The sequence below is a fragment of the Mytilus edulis genome, chromosome 3, assembly GCF_963676685.1.
Source record: "Mytilus edulis chromosome 3, xbMytEdul2.2, whole genome shotgun sequence".
In the NCBI taxonomy this organism is placed as follows: Eukaryota; Metazoa; Mollusca; class Bivalvia; order Mytilida; family Mytilidae; genus Mytilus; species Mytilus edulis.
In genome coordinates this window covers 46,733,596-46,757,453 of record NC_092346.1, presented here as the reverse complement: position 1 = coordinate 46,757,453, position 23,858 = coordinate 46,733,596, and the positions used below count along the sequence as shown (strand labels likewise).

The window sequence follows — 23,858 nt, the reverse complement described above, 5'->3', positions numbered from 1 at the left end:
TTAAGTCCAGCTGTCATTATCGTCTGATGGTCAATTTTCACTAATACCAACATGGTCCCATCAGAAAATCATGCGACAAACTAGTTTCAATAACATATAAAATATCATCTGATAAGCTATCAATAAGTACCTTGATTGTTATTAAAACAAAAATCTCTTTAGTAAAACATCTTAACACGTTCCGAATGAGAATATGGGCATTTGCCTTGAGAGCTGGACATTCATGTCTTACAACTGCTGTGTACTCATTTTTTAAGAATTTTAAAGTTATTTGCTTGATATCGTCATCTATGGAATAAATCTTAAAATCTATATTGAATTCATATATAAACCATAAGAATATAAAACTTACGTTCTTTATATTATTTATTTGAAAAACTATGTTTGTGTTAATTACAAATACCACTGTCGTCTCGAAAAAAATATTAAAAAGGAAACTGTCTATTAAAAGTACGACAAGGACTTCCTATTTCAACTAAAATCAAATCTCCCGATGAAATTCCCTTATAATTATAATACTATAAATGTATTGATATGTATTATACCGAATTTAGAACTTGTTAAGTTTGGTACTTAATACATTGCACTTAAAATTTAAAGAATCGAGAAAAAACATTAAAATTCTAATAGTAGTTCATGTTGTTCCATTTTTCTGGTATAATGTTATTTCTTTTTATTGATGGCTCTGTTTTTGTCTATAAGTTGGTCTACAGAGTAAACCTAACATCTCCTTTTATGTGTATAATTCAGATAATTTGCCATTTGTCAGCTTATATCACGATAAGACAAAAACAACATGTTATAAAACATTACGTATATCTGACATGGAGGGCAAACAAAATAATAATGTTTAAGGACACTTTCAAAAACACCGATTATTCAATAGCTCCCAGAAGATTTTTCATATTGTTCGTGTAACTGATCTGCTGCCATATTGCGACAACCAACAATCCTCCTGGCGCAGACTATCACTCCGATTTCCGTCTCAGAATGACCAATCACCGTCTTCGTCTCTTCTGGTAACAGAAACCAGACCCAGAATTGGCATTTTTAAAGACAGAATTATGCAGTAACGAGACGTAATGTTTGTTTACAAATTAGTTGATTAAGTTAATAATGAAGGGTTGAGATTTTACAATAGCTCGTCGACACCGTTGTGAATAAAACAATTAAGAAACAAATTTATCACAAAAAGTTGCTGATGAATGAGTTGTACTATTAGTTTGCCAAAGATGAATTTCTTTTCAAATTGATCAGCGTAAAAAGTATTGGAATTTAATTATTATATTAAACACCATTTAAACATGGGTTACTCATTTGAACTGTTCATTCAATTTACAACTGCCATAATTATAAATAACAATGATATTGTATTTTTAATTGCCAATTTGTTGTTATGGATACTATAATGATTATTATCATAACATTGTTAGGGTATATAGCGCGCATGGTACTTATAATATATAAACTATAAAGGCAACAGTAGTATACCGCTGTTAGTATACCCATGGAAGTAATATTCAATATTACTTCCATTGTATATTACTGTTCGAGATTCATAAATCGGGTTATAAACTAAAACTGAGGGAAACACATAAAATATAATAGAACTACAACACAACAGAAACACAACATTAAAATGTAACACACACAGAAACGAACTATTTGTTTTTCTATTTGCCAAGATACATCAACCCAACAACATAAAAGAGACATCAAGAGGTTTAACACATATAAAAGTGTATAGATAAACTATTATTCTTGAGTTTTCTATGTTGTGTCGTGTGTACTATTGTTTGTCTGTTTGTCCTTTTCATTTTTAGCCATGGCGTTGTTAGTTTATTTTCGATTTATGAGTTTGACCTTTCGTCCCTCTTTTAGAGGCCATCATGATTGACTAAGTAGATGAATCGTTGTTTCGGAGTTTACTTCAAACCATATTGTTGGTACTTTATTATCAGCTAGAAATGAGAATATTAATGGTATACTTTATATCATTTCGAATTGTGCAGAGTCGCATTATAGAATGGTAGATTGATATATCATAGATTTATTTCTTTCGATTATAGCTATACACACGAAACATGAAAGATGATACAAACACAATGTTTACAATGTCGTCATAGTACTGCAACCAGAGTTCATTTTTTAAAACTTTAATGGTCCGGAAGAACACACACCTAAATTATATATCGATGGAAAGAGGAAAACGTGTATAATAAGAAAAGTTGGGTCGTAAAAATCCAGAGTGGTCACAATTTTGTGAAATTGAGGTCAAAGGTCAGACCTAAAAATATCAATATTTCAACCACAAGGACAAAAAGGAGAAATATTCTGATATTTATTCAATAGAATGCTACAAAAACGATTCAATCATAAGCATATGGTATAAACGATGTTAAAACGACAAATTTGACTACTTATATGAAAAGCTGCCGTTAAAAAATGGCGTTGATTTGGAACCTTCTGATTTTTTTCCATTTAAGACATAGCAAAAGAAGAAGTGGCCTTGACCTTTTCACATCCATAAACTTTCATATTGTGTATAGTATTTCACTATAGTATATTACAGAATTATTTTCTAAAGTATAAAACACCAGTTTATCAAATTATTTCAATATTTTTTCTATGATAATCTTTGAAAAAAACAAAATTCAAGCGCTGAAACAGTGTTTTTAATTTTGCATCTTAAAGGTTGTGTATTTTGTGAAAATTAGTATCTAGTTATAGATAACACATATTGTGTATTTGCAAAGTATATACAGGGCAGTTATAACACAAAATATACTATAGTCACACGAGGCGAATGCGAGGTTTAAAAAAAATGAGTGTAAAACAAAGTCAGTTTGGTGCATGAACATTTTTTTAGTGGGATAATCCTGGTTAAAAAGTTAACTCATTATTTTTTTAAGGGAAGGATGGAAAATTATACAATGCAATGCCAATTTTCTAATGTTGTAATTCAAAATCAGTCATGGTCCTTATATATAACTTTTAAAAGTGATACACAATAGCTCAAGTATTCATAAAATAGGGACATGAATCAATCTCTTAGTCATCATATGCGGATTCAGTACGCGTACATTAGCATTACAAGACACTTCCCTTTTTTTATAAGAACAAGTTCGGCGTAGGACAGAGTTTGTTCAAAGCAAACACAGTTTTTGAGTACAAATGCTATCTGGAGCGTAAATACCGTCATGATTCGGTCATACTCGTCAGATATAGTCTTACCTTTGCATAGGAAACACAAAAGAAATGTGAGTACAAAGTTTCGATCAATGTTAGTGACCCATATTCCCATATGCATATGCATGATGTATCTGCACTGCCAATCAAAAATGTAATGGGGCGAATGTTGCTACAGAAACGATTGATTTTGTAATAGCCATCAATTTACGAATTTTTGTTATTTTTAGGGACAATATACGGTTCAGAAGCGCCTTTGTGTTATTTTTATCAATTAACTAACAAATGAACTTTTGAGCCTAGGCTCCGTGTTGAAGACCGGACCGTGACCTATAATGGTTTACTTTTATAAATTGTGACTTGGATGGTGTGTTGTATCATTAGCACTCATACCACATCTTCCGATATCTATCAACAAGCTATGCATTTCCATAGAAATACCAAAATGAGGACATAGCTCATAAGAGCACTGGTGGCAGGGTGAAAGAATTGTTCTTCTTTTAATGTATCCTTAATATTTTCAGACACACCTTGGTGTAATTCTGAAAGTCTTAACATAGACTTCAATTTTCCTGCAGCAGATATGGCATCCCCTAAATTGAGTTCAGAACTAAACTCTTTATTTCATATCCCTTGGCCCCACTATGTCTGAATTGTAAGGTGTCACAATATCTAGTTACATGTAATTCTGGAGTTTGGCAGTTTGGTAAACATCAGAGACAATCTTGGGTAAAATTGATCGGTATATATAGAGGATGTGCTACATGAGAAAGGCTTTTTTTTTATGGAAGAACAAATCACATCACTAACAATCGTTATTAATGAACTGACAGCAAGTTCAAATTCTAATTTTTCAGTAACTGTTTTACTTAATTGCACAGGTGTTGACTTCAATAAGTACTTGGTTATGCTTGGATAAATGATTACTCACATTAATAAGCACAACTTAAAAGACTGTCAACACGTTTAGAGGACTCAGTTTTGCGTAGTTTTCTGGTTTTTTTAAAGGTTTGTCTTTTACACAAAAACCCTGTTTTCATATCCAAACTACAAGGAAGAAACTGAGCGCGAGATCGTATAAAAGTGTCAGGTTGTGAGGATACATGTCGATCAGTTTGATCACATGTATGGATTTCTGTTGTTTCTTATTTAAAGTTCCCCAAGGGGGACTGGGGAAACGAAATGTAGTCACTTGGTCTTCTCCCGACCGGCAGTAAAACGAAGTGGGGCGTCCGTTTGGCTGTGCGGGATGTATCAAGTTCGCAGTCACGTCCGGTCAGAATGGGGACGTTAAGTCCGATGCCTCGTGTAAAGGGAGTGTCACGTTCTTTGCATGTTAAAACCCTTGCATCAACTCTTTGAGGAGTCCGAAGGTGGCCTGTTGCAATGGAAAATTTCTGTCCCAATCCAATATACCATCATTTTCCAGTGGCAGTCTAAATTTTCCCGATCATCATCCCGAATGGCCTCTATTATGACAAAACCTACCTATTGTTTTTATTGTTAACTTGTTCTCGTCCTGAACATGCATGAAATATTTGTCACTGGACGTTAAGCAACCAACAATCAATCTAATTTAAAGACGCACCAATTTGCCTTTTGGTGCAAGTCTCATAACATCACTGATGATTCGCCCACGGAAAGCAGAATATTAAGAGAAGTTGGTTTTAGCATCACCTTGTCACACACCAAATCTCTGCGAATCTTCAATAGTACTTTTCTCCCGACCACTTGCATGCATATTAATTGATCTGAGGTTAAACATTGACAAACAATGTATTTTCACACAATGTCAACTATAGTCATTATCCGGAAAAAACTCTTATCCGAAGGATTTGGTTAACTTTTATATAAAGTCAAAATTTTATTAACAAAAATATAACTTATTTACAGAAAATACACGAAAGAACTACTATATATATTCAAATCACTCAAAAATAAATTAACTTCTCCTACAAAATCTAAATAATCACATCGAAACTATCAAATTGATGGCAAAGGAAAAAATAAATGGTGGAGCTGATTGACGGATAGGAAATTTCCGTAATTAAAAAAGGTACAAATGATGTTTTTATTTTTGAGTTTTTGACAAAATTGTTTGGAATTTGCCCAACAAAATTTGCATACAGTATCGCAATAATATGTTTTGTCCTCTCAAATGTCAAATACTATTTTTGAATCATATGTTTTCTCGTTTTCAAAGAAAAACGCGTTAAGTTTCTACCTAAAAAACAGCTAACTTTAAGTTTGAAAGTTTTACTTGGAGATGGTATTATATTTATGTCTTCATCATTCCGATGATCCTTGATGATATGTGCATAGAAAATATTTACGAAAATAGCGGGAAATTTAACCAAAAAATATATTTTTGGATTTTAAGGTAACTACCCAAAACCGTAAATTGTGGGGTACCCCCATTAAAGGGATAAAATACAAAACTGTGACCATAGAAACTTTTTACGACCCGACGGAAATTAAAATATAGATATTATTCTATCATTTAAAACAATTTGCAGCCGTGTGTTATTCCGGACCATTAAACTCGTTAACTAAGCGTCTTTTTCGATGTCAGTTGCAGTACTATCAATACAAACAAACATATAATAGTACAACATAAATGCAAGATCACATAAAAGTAAAAATATAAACAAATATATATAAGCCATGACGTATTTTTATACATGTATTAGCTATAATAGATATGCAAGGTATAGGGGAGGGCTCAGATTTCCCAAACTGACATGTTTAACCCCGCTGATTTTTTTACGCCTGTCCCAAGTCCGGAGTCTCTGGTCTTTGGTAGTCAATACATGTTTCTTAGCTTTGTTTTATATTTTAGTGTGACGTCCATTTTCACTGAACTAGTTTCATTTAGGGGCTGCGGTACGGACCCTTTGGTGGCCTTCGGCAGTTGTCTGCTCTTTGGCGGGGTTGTTGTCTCTTTAACACATTCCCCATTTCGATTCTCAATTTTAAGGCAGATAATTAACATACTAGGATAGTTAGTAAGACATGTACAGCTTTTGTTTTCAATTGGTATTTGGTAGCGAAATGCAATTCATGATATTATAAGACGTTTTAAAGAAAACAGAAATTAATGTAAACAGTAATAGGATTTAAGATTTTGCAGCTTTTGACTTAGCTAGAACAAAATTAAAATTAAAAGTCGCATTTTGTGCTGCCTTTATGTTAACTTTTATGACCCGAGCTTTAGTTTCATGTTTTTTTTTGGTGTTTTTTTCTTGTTTTTTTTTGTTTTTTTTTACATATTTTACTTGTAACGGTCGCATCAGAACGTTTTTCCTATTGTCCTATTTGTATTTCAGTTGTTTCGTGTTACTCAATGTTAATAGTTGTTTGTTTTTATAATGATTGTCATTATTTATTAATTTATTTTGTATGAAGTGGCGAAATTTCCAAGGGCCGTATATTGTCCTAGTATAAGTGTATCATTCAAACGCACCCTCATTAACGTCGTTCAAGAGATGTATGAGAAAACGTAAGATATAACATTTGTATCCAAATACCTGTTAAAGACTTCTTGCATGTTGCTTAACACGCGCTAATTGAATTAATAAACAGAAAATTGGTTTGTAAGTAGCCCTAATTCAATCATACACACTTCTCACAGACATAAGATAATAAATATTGATAATGTTTGTGTAAACTTATCTCTAAGTCGTGATTTAGTTTACCTGAAGTTTATTGGCTTGTTATAAAAGATGCATTATATTTAGTATAATTAACTTTATGATTTGTTATATTGGATACGCTATCGGCTAACCTCGGGTGACTTCGCTTATCTCCGTCTATCTTAAATGGAGTTATCTTAGATGGTGTTACGGAATCGGCCGATTTTTAACGAATGTTTCGATACTGAAAACTAGAGGTCGATGCATTGGTATAACATAGGCATTACTTTATTCTCAAATTTCTCAAGCTAATTTAATCTTTCCATAAAGGTTTGGTTTATTTTCTACACTTCATTTGTGGGTTGTTAGTTCGAATCAATTTAGCCAAATTCCTATTAGCGTTATATTCACTGGATTTGCTCAATATTGGAACAACAACTAACAAAAAAGATGACTATGTTACACAGAAAGAAAAAAAAACTTTGTTCTTTAGTCTAAAGATAGTTGCCTTATTGACAACCTTACCGCATTGTTTTATACAGACGAAAGGACTTAAGAAAAAGTTAAAGATGACTGATATGTTGCCTTAAAAGAATATAAGAATAAAAAAAAAGTCTCATTGAGTCATCTTATATTATGCGACATATCTCTTTATTTTCAGCAATTTAAATTCAAATACTTAAGCATTTCAAGTAGTAGGATCTTTTTTCAATATTGTTAACACGCTTTTTTAATTACCGAGCGTTTAGGAGTAAAATAAACAAAACAAATAAAATCAGCTTGCGTAAATGCCTACATACAACTTTCATTGATATATTTTTTTACACTTGTATTGTAAACAAAAGGGCCTCATAAAAAGTGTAATTTGACAAAAAGTCGAAGAATCAAATGTTTAACTGAATTTTTTTTAACATATAATATGCGTTATCTCCCGTTTGATAATAAAATAACACAAACTGAGAACACAAATGGACATTACAAAATTGAATGCAGTATACGTGTGTTATACTTATGTAAATGGGACACTATTCTCGTTCTTCTGATTCCTTTTTCTATGTATTAAACTACGATTTAATCAAATATGAATTGTTATTCAAACATTGTAATATATTCACCTAGTGTATAATTTTATTCGAAAAAAAACCATACTGTTAAAAACATTTGTTTATATTCAAACACTATTAAAAACGTCGTAATACTGATCTGTTTATTTAAAGCTTATTCAAGTTCGCATGACACATTTTTTTAATAATTATACAGAACAAGAAATGGTGTTTTCATTTTCGCATGAAATTGTCAAATGTCATCGTATCGATGCATGTTACCAGACGTCTATTACTAGACGGAGTGTGTTACTCATAGTTTAATAGATCACACTGCGACACATCCTCCATAAAACAAGTGTTCTTAGGACATTCATATACATCCATTCGGTCTGGTCTACATCTTACAAATTTCTTACAAGTATATGGATGTGGTTTGTAAGCATCGCCAGTCTTTTCGTCACAGTAATTTTCTGAAATGGAGAACTTGCCATTAATATTTTCTTTGTAACGATTATAACTATGTCTAGACATTGTGCTATTCGAGCTAGACGCTAATGAATTCCAACCATTAAAACTAAATATACGTATATGATAGCACTGGTGCGTTCAATTCTGGTGCCGACAAACAAGTTTGTAATTTAGACCTTCTATATTTAGCGCTTCATCTTAAGCCATAATATTTATTTGTAAAAGACTCAGAAACAATTAGAAATCGAGGCTTTGTACTCAAGTAAGTGTTATGACTGAAATTGCTTGAGAATTGTCAATATAGTTTTACCTGGAATCACAAGTATGTGTTCCGTCCCAGCCTGGACACCATCGAATGAGGATACAGCGTATAATATGGTGTTGTTCATTTCTAGAGTAGGCTTGAACTTGACAATACTGTTAATGTATGTTTTACAACTATCCTCCCTTATTTTCATTCGCCATGAGAGGTCGGCCGCTTTAAACGTCTGTGGTGCATCTGTCAAATTACCTCCTTCATCATCTGAATACAGCCATGTTATATTGCCAATCGGAGTGGGATAACCGCCTTTCCATGTAGCCTCAATTTCAACAACCTGTCCTTCAATTATTCCAACTGGGCTCTTCATTTTGATACTTGCTGACGGTTTACCTATTTTTAGAAAATATTTGGGCTTTTATTTTTTTAAGGTTTTTATTTACTTTCTTCTGTTTTTTTTTTTTAAATTTTCTATCTTCTAAGTATTCTACAGCTTGTTTCATTTTAACTGTTGAGAAGTCGACATATTTAAGATATGGACATGTTATACAATGATTACTACTAAACCATTCTAATCGTTTAAAAATAGCACATTAAACAGTGATACAAAAAACGAAACATATTTGTAGATAAAAAACACAATGATATAATATAAAAGCACTACATGTCAACGTACATTTTATCCAATTTTGATAAAATTTCATGAAAATATATGATTTTTTTAATAAACATTCGCATACGTTTTAAAAAACTTGATTAACAATTTTGTTTAGAATTAACTGATTTTACAAAATATGTATATCGATGTCAGAAAAAAATGAAATGCATTCAACGATGATTGCTCAAAATCATCTTCCCCTAACTATACTTCTTGTGATTTGATAAACTTAATTTTGATAGACTTGTCCGCCTTCTGCAAATCTGTCACCCTCGTATTATCCAATCAAAATCTGGCATTTTGTTATGAAGAATAAAAAAGTAAAATATAACCCTCGTACTATCCAATCAAAAACTGTAATTTTGACCTAAAGTATTATAAAAATACTTATAACAGAGCACAACCAACGACCACACACTGATCATTGTCAAAACGTGTTCGTATTGTGGGGTGAAAACCAATAGGACAGCTAGCAAATACATAAGTAAAATATGGACTTTGATAATAAGTATAATCTGGTAATATGCTTAGCTATAAAAAGTCCCTGGATAGTAAAATGAAAAATGATTCATCATAGAAAATAAACTGCCTGATTTAATCAAATAACATTTGACGAAAAACAATTGAATGGTTCGATTTATTGAATGCTCGTGTTTGACGACACTTTTAGCACTATTAGTTGTATCTTGGTGGTCAGTTTTGATTGGCTGAAGAAACCGTATGGCCCAGAGAGAGCATCTACTTTCGGCAGAAATCTGATAATCCTGGTCAATTGACAATGGGGTCGAACTAAACTAACAAACCCTCAACATCATTTTTGATAAGCTGCACTGGTAAAAATGCCACATGTGTACATGTATGACACATGCGTTTCACATGTGTGTCACACGCATGTGAAAGAGACGCATGTTACACATGTGTAAAAAACGCAAGTGATACGCATGATGCACACATGTGAATTTCATGCTTAAGGAAACACACCTGTGATACATGCGTGACACATGTGTGTCATTTTTGCCCTAGTAGTGATATTTCGATGGAGTACATACTAACATAGTTCACTCGGCCATCGAATCCTCAATCATGATGAAGCAACAAAAACCAATGTATTTCAGTCTTCTATATTCGGACTTGCAAAAAAAGAATGTGCTTGTGTAAACATGTTAGTGTCTAACCAGCTGGACAGTAGTGTAACAGTATAAAACGCTCCACAGTTAACATACTGAAATCTATTGCTGTCAGTCAAAAAGCCACTGAAATCTATTGCTGTCAGTCAAAAATTCACAAGATTTCGATTGACAGGTAGTGGAAAGGTTGTCTTATTATTAATAATTAATATAATTGAATTATGATCTTATTACAAGTTGATGTCATATTCAAAAGCTGTTTTTCGATTTACATTAAACATAAAAAAAAATCCGGCAGTTTTTCTTCACAATGAATTAAAGATTTCAAGTGTCAAATATATAATGAATATATCACTGTCATGTAAAATAAACATATGTTTAACATAAGGAAATCAAAATCGTTGAATACAAGTTTCACGTTTACCTTTGGTTTTATTTCATTAATCTATTTATCGTTCTTATTTAAAATGATCACAGCATCAACGAGTAGTTCAGTAATTTAGTACCTTGGAACATTTGTACTTATAGGATGACCTCCTCGTTTGTATCGTCGTAGCATGTTCATATATAGAATGCGGGAAGTCAAGGTTCGTCAAACCAAAGACATGAAATTCAGTACTTATTTTTGTTCCCACCAGGTAAACGACATTTTTTAGTAAGCGCAAATACTGGTCAGTCAGGGGTCAGAATAATGTGTCCGGATAGTATGACTTGTTTTCCTGTTGGCTATTACCTTGTCAAAAAGCAAGCTAAAACATCGCTCAGCATGTCGGCCTATACCAATAGTTATCAAAGGTACCAGGCTTATAATTTGGTACACCAGACACGCGTTTTCTCTATATAAGACCCGCCAGTGACACTCGGATCAAAATAGTTATAAAGCCAAAATAAATGCAAGGTTGAAGACCATTGATTACCTAAAATTCCAAGTAAAAATATGCCATATACGGCTAAGGTAATCTATGCTTGGGATAAGAAAATCCATAGTATTTTAAATAATTCTTTTTTTTGCAAACAGTAAATTTATAAAAATGACCATATAATTGATATTCATGTCAACACCGAAGTGCTGACTACTGGGCTGGTTATACCCTCGGGGAGAAACGTCCCCCAGCAGTGGCAACGAGCCACTGGTGTAAGTAGTTATCAAAGTTTCCAGGCTTATAATTTGTTACGCCAGACGTGCGTTACGTCTACTTTAGTGACGCTCAGATCAAAAAAGTTAGAATGTCAAAACAAGTACAAGGTGGAAGAGCATTGATTATCCAAAATTCCAAAAAAGGTTTTGCAAAATACGGCTCATATAATCTATGACTGGGATGAGAAAATCCTTAGTATTTAGAATAATTAATATTTTTGCAAACAGTAAATCATAAAAAGCACCATATAATTGATATTCATGTCAACACCGAAGTGCTGACTACTAGGCTGATGATACCCTCGGGGACGAAACGTCCACCATCCGTTGCATTGACCCAGTGGTGTAAACAGTTGTAAAATGTACCAAACTTATAATTTGTTACGCCAGACGCACGTTTTGTCTACACAAAATTCCTCCCAGTGTCATCGACCCAGTGGTATAAATAGTTATCAAAGTATTAAAAGCAGATTTTGCTCTAAATATGCATCTAATTTACTAATCGACGCGTGAGACATTCATTTATCCATTTTCCATTTTATAGTTAGAACTAAAACATAAAAGTGACATTCCTTGTATATGAAAACACTGGAAATGGAAAACGGACCTTATTAACACGGATTTAAATATTGAATTATGACACTAAAGAGTGCACTCAAACGTGATACAAATGTTTATAATACTGTTCTGCTATAACAGAACCCACTGTAATGTAAATGACTGTTTCCCGAGTGTTCAGTTCGCGCATGAATCAGTTCTTCTATATTGATATCGCTTCATCGTCCAAGATTGTCTATGCACAAGTTTTGCTGTCTTTTAGAGTTTGAATGCCAGAACACAAAGTTTTCTTTGTGCATGTTTAGCTGTCCTTCTTTTCAGTACTAAAGACAATGCTTCATATGATCAATTTTGACTATATGCCACGATCGCTCTACGATCTCTGAAAAAAAATATGAAAATGTTCACGATTGTAGTATGATCGTGGTACTATCGTGGTTAGGTCTTCATAATCAGGATGATCTTGGCTAACGTTAAACATGTTCAAAACACGTGGTACGGTCGTGGCAAAATCATGTCGTAGAAGCTATAGAGGCGTAGCGAGAGCACAGTAAGGTCATGGTAAGATCCGAAAGGTGGCTATACCATCGTAATGAGAGCGTAGCGAAATTGCAGTTCTAGCCGGGGAGATTGCACTACGATCTCACATCGACGTTACTTCGACCTATCTACGACCATCACTTTCTCCCGCGACCCAACAACTACTCTACTACGACTATACCACGTTTATACTACTATTCAAGACCATAGTACGATTCTAGTACGATCATGCCGTCCTCCTCACGCTCTTGCGATCTGAAAACGTTCATACTAAGACCATTTCGAGTTCTAGCCACGATTATTGTTATTGTCATATAACATATATATTAAAGCTCTCCAGGTTTCGTCTGTCTATATGTAATTTGGACCTCATGCCCCTTATTTCCAACAGCTCAACCATGCTTGACACATCTGTATTATTCCCACTATTGTTCAATAAAATATTGTCATTTGATGTTGATGGATCAGCAATACATCGTGATTCAGGTTGGATTGATTGATCCAACATCTCTTCTGGGTCCGGATTCGTACAAGGGGCCACCTGACTATCTCTACACCTACCACTACGCCCACGATTTCTGGTAGGTGTTGGTGGCATGTTCGTGTTGTTTTCGAGAATTCTGCGTATTAATGACAATAGGGAGGAATGGAACAGTATTCATATGGAACATGATGTTGACATAATTTCTGAGAGCGTAGAATGATCGTGATAAGAGCGTGCTATACTCGCAGCAGAAGCATGGAAAGATCCCGTTGCAATCATATATAAATCGTGGTATTGTCGTAGTGAGAACGTGATGAGCGTGGTAAGATCGTGATAATCGTAGCGAGTGCGCTAAAAAAAGAATTGTGAAAACGTGGTATAATTGTAGCGGGATCGTTGTAGAAGCGTAATGAGGACGTAGTAACATCGTGAAAACAACGAAAATCTACATTTTCATTCCGCTTATACCGCAACCTCATTATCACCACGATCTGACTTTATTTTAGATCGCTTTGTGCGATCATGGTCTAGTGTGGGGCATTAGGCAAAGTTATCAATGCAAAGTTTAGCTGTCCTTTTGGTTTTGAAACTCTCTAACGCAAAGTTGCTGAAGAAACATGCATACTCATGCTCAAGCATTATAAAAAGCATGAAGAAAACTGGTTGTGACCAAAGCGGCTCCTGATTAGTTAAATGTTTTTATTCATTACGACTTACGTTGGACTATAAGCTTTCCATATTTCTCTGTTGTTGTCAAATTATCCTTGAATCCGCAAACAAAATCGTCTTCGTCCTCACATTGGACATCTTGTATTAAAACTTTTAGCGTTAGTTTTGTCATATTTGAACCATCCATGAGTTTGAAACCATAATCATATGTTTGCCTTGGCAGGAATCCGGAAGCTATAGTTTTATGTGATTTTGTAAAATTCAGCTTAATAGTTTTCCCTTTGAGGTATACATAGTCCCAACTATTTGTTTGTATTATGCAGGAAAATGTTGCTTGATTTTTGCCTATAGCTGTTTCAACATCTGATATAAGTACTGGTTCTGTAAAATTATTTAAGAAATTAGAGGCTGATTATAGTCATTATTTTGATGTAAACAAAACGAATCATGCTTAAAGTTATAATCTTACTAATCAATGCGGATTTTTTCTAAATGATATAGTTTAAATTAATTTAATGTCATACAAATATTTGCTGTCAATGCTTGGGAATAAATTAAAGATAAAACAATAGACTTTCACATCAGTTTATTGATTCAGAGACCTACCAATTGTTGGAGGCGAAGGCGAAGAAGGATACCATTTCACTGTTTCCTCAGTTGGTGTTGGTGGAATCAGTACTAACTTCGGCTTTTTTGTTGTCGTCGTAGAAGTGGGTTCGTTCTTCCAAAATGAACCCTTTCCTATTGGTTTTGCTGGAGAAGTAAACTTTAATTCATGTTCTGCATCTCGTAAATCAGTTATATACTTTTCTTTGATAATATTCGTGTTGTTATCTGAAATGGTTTTAAACATTGCAATCGTTCAAGGTTTGTGTTTAAAAAATGGGCGAAAATGCTATCTAGAAGTTTCCAGTACCGAGAAGACGACAAACAGGGGGTAGCCAAAAATGCAAAACTCTTTTCAAGTCAATGTGTTCCAAAGAGTTTTCCATATAATAAGCTAGATATACGTATCTTACGTGTTTAAAGAAGTCGAAAAAGACTGAATCATTTTACGCTTTGATCTTTTTTTATAATAATATTGTTTGTATACTTTATGCCTTCCTGGGGCTATAATTTGGTAAATACAAATATTCTATATTCTATATGAAGGCTATATAGAAGTGGTTCTCTGACAGAAAAAAAGATCAACTAGTCCTCGTAAGCCTATATAAATGAGATAAATTGGTTAAATTAGAGTTTTATCACCATTCATGGCTGGTGTCCCAACCATTTACTTGGATATTTTTTTCAAAATACTTTCAACAGATGGATCAGAGCACACTCATTATGGAAGTCTTATTTTCGATAAAAGCATTTTCTCCAAAAATTAAAATCAGGTGATGTATTTGTTATAGTAAACGACAACCGTACATATTTAACCCTAAAATCAAGGTCAATTCAAAAGACATAATGATGATTCGTCACAACTCGGCCGATTCCGTACCTTCAACTTCACCCGAGGATTGCCGATTGGCATAATGATGATTAGTGTGTTCATACTTCAATTAAACTAGAAAATGATAGTGCGAATAGGGCATTCGTGTATTATGGACACATTATTTTTGTTGATTATTTACAAGACTAGTGTTATTTTTTTTTTATAAAATTTTTTTTTTTAAATTCTCAGTACCCCTCTCTCATATCCTCTGTCTTCCCCTTCGCCCCACATCTTATCATTCTCTTACGCACACTGACATTCTCTTTTTCACTCACTCTGTCTCCACTCAAACTGCTCCATGCTCTCGCTCTTCTCTCTCACACACTCACTTAGCACTCTTTCTCTTTCACCGAAGAAAGTCTCGATCTCTCTCTTTATCAGTCTTCTCACTCATGCTCTCACACAGAAACTCTATATCTCTCTCCTCTCCATAACACATACACACACTCTTGCTCTCTCTCTCTCAACTCCTCTCTCACTCACATCCCCTGTCCCTCACTTCCTCTCTCCTCTCACTAGCTCTCTCACACACATACTTTCTCCTTTCATTTGCTCTCTCTCACATACTCTCCCACAAACATACGCTCTCACACACATTTTCTCTCTCATTTCTTCTCAGATGCTCTCTCTCTCTCTCTCTCTCACACACACATATACTGTCTCTCACCTCCTCTCTATCACATACTATCTCACACACGTACTCTCTCTCTCTCACCTCTTGCATGCTCTCTCACCTCTCCTTTCACATCCTCTCTCTCTTACATACTCTACCACAAACATACTCTCTCACACACATAATCTTTTTCACCTCCACAAACACAAACACTCTCTCTTGCCTCCTCTCTCCTCTCACACACCCTGTCCACTCACGCAGCCTCTCCCTCACCCAGCCCTCTTTCCTTCACACACTATAACTTCTATATTCTCTTCAATCGCACATTCTCGACTTGAGACCTAAAATGGCTATGGCAGTACATGAGTTGTACTCCGTCAGGACTGAGGACACCACAGTCCATCGGGGAGGACATCACTGTCTACCAATGTCTGGGAAAAGTTGGTACTCTTCCCTTCAGTTATACTTCATTAGGTATGAGTACAACACTATGGAAGAAAATCTATGCTTTTTATTGCAATGAAAATGTCCTTCTTCACCGGTCTTTTAACATTTTACAATTTGCAATATATACCTGTATGAAGAATTAACTTTTTTGTTTTCATTTGCATATCACTTTCTTTTAATATTCTTGACCCTTTTTATGTTCAATTAGCTTAATTTTTTTTACTTTTTTGTATACACAAAAAATATTAAATTAGAAGAAATGAAGGGTGCTAACTGTGACAATCCTTAAGTCATTGTTAATATATATAACGTAACAAATATACGGCTAATTAACAGATAGCACATTGTATGTCAAAATCAGTTCACTTGTAATCATAGTAATCACTAACCTGTAGAAATTTCAACTGAACATTAATAACTTAAATTTAAATTTATATTATAAAGATTTTTCTAATGAACTCTGTTGAATAATATCAGCCCCTGTTGTCCTATTATCTTTGGTTGGCCCATTCGATTCATCATATTTGTGATGCTTCAGTTATCTCTTGGTTCACATATGTTTAGTATTGAATTCAACTGCACTTGGTTGTATTTTTTTCTTGTAATGTCTGTTTTCATAGCCTTTTAATTCAGCATTATTCGTTAGATACCAACTGTCCTTGATTTCGTGGTTTCGTGTGAGCCACAAATGAGATGTTCAACATATTATCTATAACTAAATATAATATCCACGAAAATATATGTATATATTTGCAGTTGTCAGGTTGGAGATTTTATCTGGTAAGTCGTTGATTTCCGCTTAATATATTTCGCACATATGTTATTTTTTTAACAGAACTAGAACACACCTGCGAATTTGGAGCTTAGTTGAAAGTATGTAAACTGTTGAAGGGAGAACGTTTGTAAAAGAAATTATGTCTGGAGAATTTCAGAAATGGTATCGAAAGGTACTTGGAGACAGAACAATTTTTTAAACTCTCTCCCTTTTTTCCAAAGACTTAGTCCGTTATTTTTTTTTTCTGATAAATTTCATTATTTTCGCGTTTCTGTATACTATGAACATACGTATACTTTAAATAAAGTGTATATGTTATTAACTATCAATTTCAAGTTTCTTCTCAAAGGCGATCACTGTTATATTATATACACAGCTACTTTTGCATACGTACTATTTCTGTACCAAAAATCTGCAGTACTGAAAATCTACTTTTAATATTCGGTACTATTTTGTCACTTTAAAATTATTGTAATATTTAGGTACCTGTATTTCACAGTACTTGATTTGTACTTGAAAATTTGAGTACTACATATTTTTGTTTACTTCGTTACATTTTCAGCATTTTGAAAGTACGTCAATATCAAATCTCTCAAAAATATGATTTCCAATTATGCAATATTGTGATCGCCTTTGGTATTATTTCTGTACCAACATTTAAGTACACATCAAGTACTGTAGTATACAGGTACGTACATAGTACAATAATTTGAAAGTAAAGAAATAGTACTAAATATTAAAAGTACATTTCAAGTACTACAGATTTAAAGTGCAGAAATAGTACCTTTGCAAAAGTAGCAGTGTAGAGAGTCTATAAAATTATTGTCCTATCTACGAGTATTCTTGGGAAAATTATGTGCTAGTTTAAACCGGAAGTCTTGTATGACTCAAACGTTGGTCTGATGACAGGAACACTATCCGGACGTCTTAATTTTCGTTTTTCTCCCAAAATAACCCAAACTGAACAGTCATAAGAATAGATAACACATGCGACTATGCATGGTACCTATAGAAAACAGAGGCTTGGTGATTAATTTATTGTCGAAGGAAAAGAAGTGACACTGACACAAAATGAGATCGTCTCGTTTAATAGTATAGACTCTGGCCCTTGTTAGTCTTGTATTATTTTAGTTTAAGTTTCTTGTGTACAATTTGGAAATTAGTATGGCGTTCATTATCACTGAACTAGTATATATTTGTTTAGGGGCCAGCTGAAGGACGCCTCCGGGTGCGGGAATTTCTCGCTACATTGAAGACCTGTTGGTGACCTTCTGCTGTTTTTTGTTTTTTTTCTATGGTCGGTTGTTGTCTCTTTGTCACATTCCCCATTTCCATTCTCAATTTTAGATACTAAAACGATTATGTATTTGCATGTTACTGTTTTGATGAATTCATTCATTTTATTATCATGGGACTATCATGTCATCGTGTGATTAAAACATGCTTACCTTGAAGTATCGCTAATGTTTCATTTGCTGTAAAATTTCCAGAAATGTGAATAAAATTTTGTCCACTTTCTATTATTTCATTTTGTGCTAAAATAAATATTACAGTTCATTTAGATTTATAAATAGTTTTAAACATTCTCTATGAACCACCCTATATTTTCTTCACACAAAAAAACCTTGGATGGAGAGTTGTCTCTTTGGTACTCATGGCACAAATTCATATATCTATCTGCTAGTAGAAAAAAAGACGATGGATCGCTTTTTTACATCCAGTGTCAGCTACTCTGTTACAAAATAACAAGCTTTAACAAAGAATTGAATAATTGATAGTCACTGTATATGAAAACAGGAACTAAAAAAGCAGAACAAATGAAGGGTCTGTGTGCTTTGTTTTCAAGATATAATCCATTGAAAATTAGGCGGGAAATAATTCTCTATATTTTTCATGACACCTTTTCCTCGAAATACGATGAAAAAGTAACAAGTATTTTATGATTTTCAAAGCAGTCATTTATAACTATATGTAATAAAGCTATCGAAAAAAGTAGGAGTCAATGGGCAAATTGTTGTAACGGCACTAGATGGATAAAACCAGAGGATTTCGAATTTCAGGTTAAAATTCAAAAGTCTTATGTTTGACACTACCAGAAATGCTGCATACAATTTATTTAAAGCTAGCTTGATAAATTGTGCAGACTTCCGCAATTTGGTCTCTGGGTGTCTTTTTATTATATGTGGCGTTTGAACCCTGTCTCATATTAAAAGCTTATTTTTTTTTTACAATAATAATATTGTGATCATCGATCTAAGTTGAGATAAATTACACTTCATAATTTATATCCTGGCATTCAATCACTTATAATGTAGTTTAACTGTTTTATTGAAACATGTTGACTTCAATTTGATAAAGTTGAATTTAATTTTCAGGAAATATTTAACTCCAATTGCCAATTTATTCATTTAGAGTTGTTTTGATAAAAGAGATTAATCCAATACTAAAATTCACCGTTTGGCAATTCAGAGTGAAAAAATAAGGTGAAAGAACTTGATATGAAATATTTCTGTAATAACAAAAAAAGTGCTATTTTGAACAAGGTTTTAGTTTAGAATTTTAAATTTATGGAAAATGTTAATATGAAATTATGTCAAATGATTATTCTAAATGTCGTACGTGTAGACTAGATCATGGAATTTATAAAATGTTATTTACGTTTCCTACAATTGGGTTGTCAAAGGTGCCAGGATTATAATTTAATACGCCAGACGCGCGTTTCGTCTGCATAACACTCATTAGTGACGCTTAGATTAAAATAGTTATAAAGCCAAACCAGTACAAAGTTGAAAAGCATTGAGAACCTAAAATTTCAAAAAGTTGTGCCAAATAATGCTTAGGTAATCTATGCCTGGGATAAAAAAAGATCCTTAGTTTTTCGATAAATTCAAAGTTTTGTAAACAGGAAATTTATAAAAATGACCATATAATTGATATTCATGGCAACACCGAAGTGCTGACTACTGAGCTGGTGAAACCCTTGGGGACCCAGTGGTGTAAATAGTTATCAAAAGTACAAGGATGATAATTTAATATGCCAGACGCGCGTTTCGTCTACATAAGACTCATAAGACTCACCAGTGACGCTCAGATCAAAATACATGTAGTTATAATACCGATGGATGGATAGTTAGTACTCTAAGACGACAATTCTATTTTCGGATACATAAATAAGGGTATACCCTTCTCGAACAGTAGCCCCAAGTTCTGTTTGATTAAAGTTAATTTTAATTCGTTTAATTTAAAACTTAAACTCATCTTTTTTTTGCATAATATCTCACAGTGTATATTTCAAGATAAAAGATTATAGGTAGCAACTGAACGACACAAACCCTAATTAAATCTATTCTTATTTGTCTCTCCTATTGCGTCACCCTGTAGTGACTTATTTATAAATATAGTAAAACATTTACATGCATCTTTGAATATGTTAACCAAGAACTTGACGATTTCTGTAATGAGAATCACAAATTAATTTGTCATTCTTACAGCATGTACATAAAGTCATGATATGATAATAAGTGTGGTTTAAGCATGATGAATGTAAATTTACCTATACAACAGGACACAATTTTTAAGTTAGGTTAAATATCATTCCTTTTTGGAGGTAATTTTGAATAATATGAAAAAATTATCATACTTTTGATATCGGTTCTGTGTGTTTGTGTAGTTTGGTTGCTTATTCATTTATGTATCCAACATCTATATTTTACTTAATATGGTGAATAATTAAATCTGACTTACTTGCAATGTAGAAATAATGTATAACAAGTGCAACAATTGCTGCCGTCAGTGCAATAAAAGTTATTCCTAAACACACTAAAAATCTAGTTCTGTTTCGTATCTTTTTATAGTCCATGTCTCGCTGTGAGCGTTCGGACGAAACAGATACAGACCGTGGGTGATAAGGAGGGGGCATCTCATCGTCATCTGATTGAAATTTTGGTGGAGAATACCAACTTGTCTCATGCGTCAATATTGGAGGTTGAATAGGAGTTTTATAATTACAAGGTAGAGTTGTTCCATTATTAAGCATCTACAATAAAAATAAAATGGATGTGCTTCTCTTCATTTTTTTTTAAATTTTGGTATTATATTTTGTAATTGGAAAGAGTATTTACGTATGTTAAGGCTGTATTTATTAATGTATTTATTCTAAATATTTTAACATCAGAAATGTTAAAAGAAAGAATGAAATAAAGAAACCAATATTTCTAGCTTGATGAACTTTCTTTCCTTGAATATGCCTGTAGTACCTTAACAGAACTTTGTCAACGTAAATGGTTTAAGTGTTCTGTATCTTCAAATAATTGATTCTAATGTTAGATGTATGGTTTCTTTAATATGTTAATTCGTAAAAATTCAAGTAGATCTGTTCCTAAAACAACTTTTAAATGTAAAATACGAGAATGAATGATTTAAAAAAAGATGTATCATTCGTAATTTAAATAAAATACATGTACAATGATTATAAATACCTGTGATAAATCATGATGCTTCAAGTAGCGCAAATACCTCCTATAAAGTGTGCCTTCAAAGAACAGGGTCCAGGCAGGTCTATCGATCTTGTCATCGTCAAAACTCATCAGTAAATATATGTATTAGTAAATCCTAATTTGAAAAAATGTTCTTTTGATGTATGCTTGCGAGAGAAAAAACGTGCATTGCTATTCTGGGCGTGACGGACGTGGCAACAAGGTAATTAATTAAGGGAGAAAATTTAACAAGTCAAGATAAATATGTGTTTTTAAAATTAATTAGCTATGTTAATATATGCAAATGAAAATTACAGATTATGTGTATGTAAACATGCGACTACTCAAGCGTAGGATTTTGTTGTTTTACGTAAATAGTTTTATAAATGTTGGCTTCCGAATTTAAGGAGTAATAGATGTGTCCAAAACATTACAAATGCCTAGATTTTGACACATGTGGTTTGAAATTGTAATGTTTCGTCTTATTTAAATCGGTTTTTATTAATTTGTACTAATTTATAATGTCTTCAACGCGATAATTTAGTTACGAACGGATCAAGTTAACTCAGTGCAATGAAAAAGAAAAAGTTAATATGAAAATGGATTAAGATACAGTACACGTATAAAGATATGTATTATAGGTCGAAATGTTTAGTTTATATATACCTATAAACTTTAACTGTTTCGACCACAATCGGTTCTTATTCACAAGTACATATAGGACATGTATTTTAATAGCAGGATAGAATGAAATTTCCTGAAATATGTTAACGTTGCTTTTAAAATTTCACAAAATTCAAAACATGATGATTGCAGTCGTGTGACGGTCCGTTTATAAATGTGGATGTGGACATGATAGTGCTTTAACTCCTGATATTAACTTAGTTTTTTTTTAAATATTATTGGAATTTTTTTAACGTTCAGTAGCAAATATTAATAACATCATCAAGATAAGAGCATCATATATAACGGCATATGAAAATGCGCCTTTCTTTATGAATAATTATAGACAACCGGATAAAATGTGATTGTTTCAAATGTGAAAGTGGCATAAAAACAAGCTATTCGCTCAAAATCATTATTCAGATTTTATAGCGTCAAGGCGGAGAAGCACCAATCTAAATATTTTGATATTGTTGCTACTTTGAATCGAACCCTTGACCTCAAGGTCTCATGTTAAGCAAGCAACCACAAAACAACAGAAGCAGGAAGCAAGCGGTTGTCTCCAATTGCATAATGACTTTTTCAGAAATGAACTGTATTTATTCAAATTGCGGGATGCTGGGAAAAATGGTTTTCGTAAAAGGTATCATTTACCTACGTCGAATATGAATATGAATTTGATTTTGAAAATTGTTTATGATGTATTATGTTATGGAACCTAAAATACACGTCGAATGCGATAGTTTTCGCGTTTCCTTTTAGAATCAAGTTTTTTCATTAGTGACCTTAAACTTCTCTGCGATCCGGAAGATAATGAAAGTACAATTTTATTCTCCAATTTGTTTTTATCTGCCATTTCGTGAGATTTTCTCTTAGTTACCTCAAACATTGGATTTGTTTGATTTCCATGTGAATGAGACTACTATAGGTCTCGGTGTGTGTTAATGGGACTACTATAGGTATCGGTGTGTGTTAGTGAGACTACTATAGGTCTCGGGGTGTGGTAATTATGAGACTACTATAGGCCTAGGTGTGTGTTAATGAGACTACTATAGGTCTCGGTGTGTGTTAGTGAGACTACTATAGGTCTCAGAGTGTGTTAGTGAGACTACTATAGGTCTCGGAGTGTGTTAATGAGACTACTATAGGTCTCGGAGTGTGTTAATGAGACTACTATAGGTCTCGATGTGGGTAAATGAGACTACTATAGGTCTCGGTGTGTGTAAATGAGACTACTATAGGTCTCGTAGTGTGTTAATGAGACTACTATAGGTCTCGGAGTGTGTTAATGAGACTACTATAGGTCTCGGTGTGTGTTAGTGAGACTACTATAGGTCTCGGAGTGTTTAAATGAGACTACTATAGGTTTCGGAGTGTGTTAATGAGACTACTATAGGTCTCGGAGTGTGTTAATGAGACTACTATAGGTCTCGGTGTGTGTTAATGAGACTACTATAGGTCTCGGTGTGTGTTAATGAGACTACTATAGGTCTCGGTGTGTGTTAGTGAGACTACTATAGGTCTCGGTGTGTGTTAATGAGACTATTATAGATCTCGGTGTGTGTTAGTGAAAGTACAATTCGACAAAATTGATTAGTAATAATGTATGGTAAAATAGAAATGAATAAATGTCATGC

General features: G+C 33.4%; 1 protein-coding gene across 1 annotated transcript; it reads right to left on the bottom strand.

The window, feature by feature from the left end:
- Positions 1-7,931: 7,931 nt before the first annotated feature.
- Positions 7,932-21,784, bottom strand: LOC139516645 (uncharacterized). Its single transcript, XM_071306856.1, has 7 exons — positions 21,562-21,784; positions 20,828-21,119; positions 18,532-18,618; positions 14,375-14,602; positions 13,817-14,149; positions 8,646-8,987; positions 7,932-8,337 (listed from the first exon to the last, which is right to left on the bottom strand). The coding sequence occupies exons 1-7, from the start codon at positions 21,667-21,669 to the stop codon at positions 8,174-8,176; spliced, it is 1,554 nt and encodes a 517-aa protein (XP_071162957.1). The 5' UTR covers positions 21,670-21,784; the 3' UTR covers positions 7,932-8,173.
- Between the last annotated feature and the right edge of the window lie 2,074 nt (positions 21,785-23,858).

What these genes read in the sequence shown, in the direction of transcription:
- LOC139516645 (XM_071306856.1), bottom strand. Translation starts at nt 21,669, where the DNA reads ATGAGTTTTGACGATGACAAGATCGATAGACCTGCCTGGACCCTGTTC. An exon ending in AGCATCATGATTTATCACAG is followed by an intron (nt 21,120 to 21,561) that starts GTATTTATAATC and finishes TTTTTATTGTAG; the next exon opens with ATGCTTAATAATGGAACAAC. An exon ending in TGGAAAGCTTATAGTCCAAC is followed by an intron (nt 8,988 to 13,816) that starts GTAAGTCGTAAT and finishes TTCTAAAAATAG; the next exon opens with GTAAACCGTCAGCAAGTATC.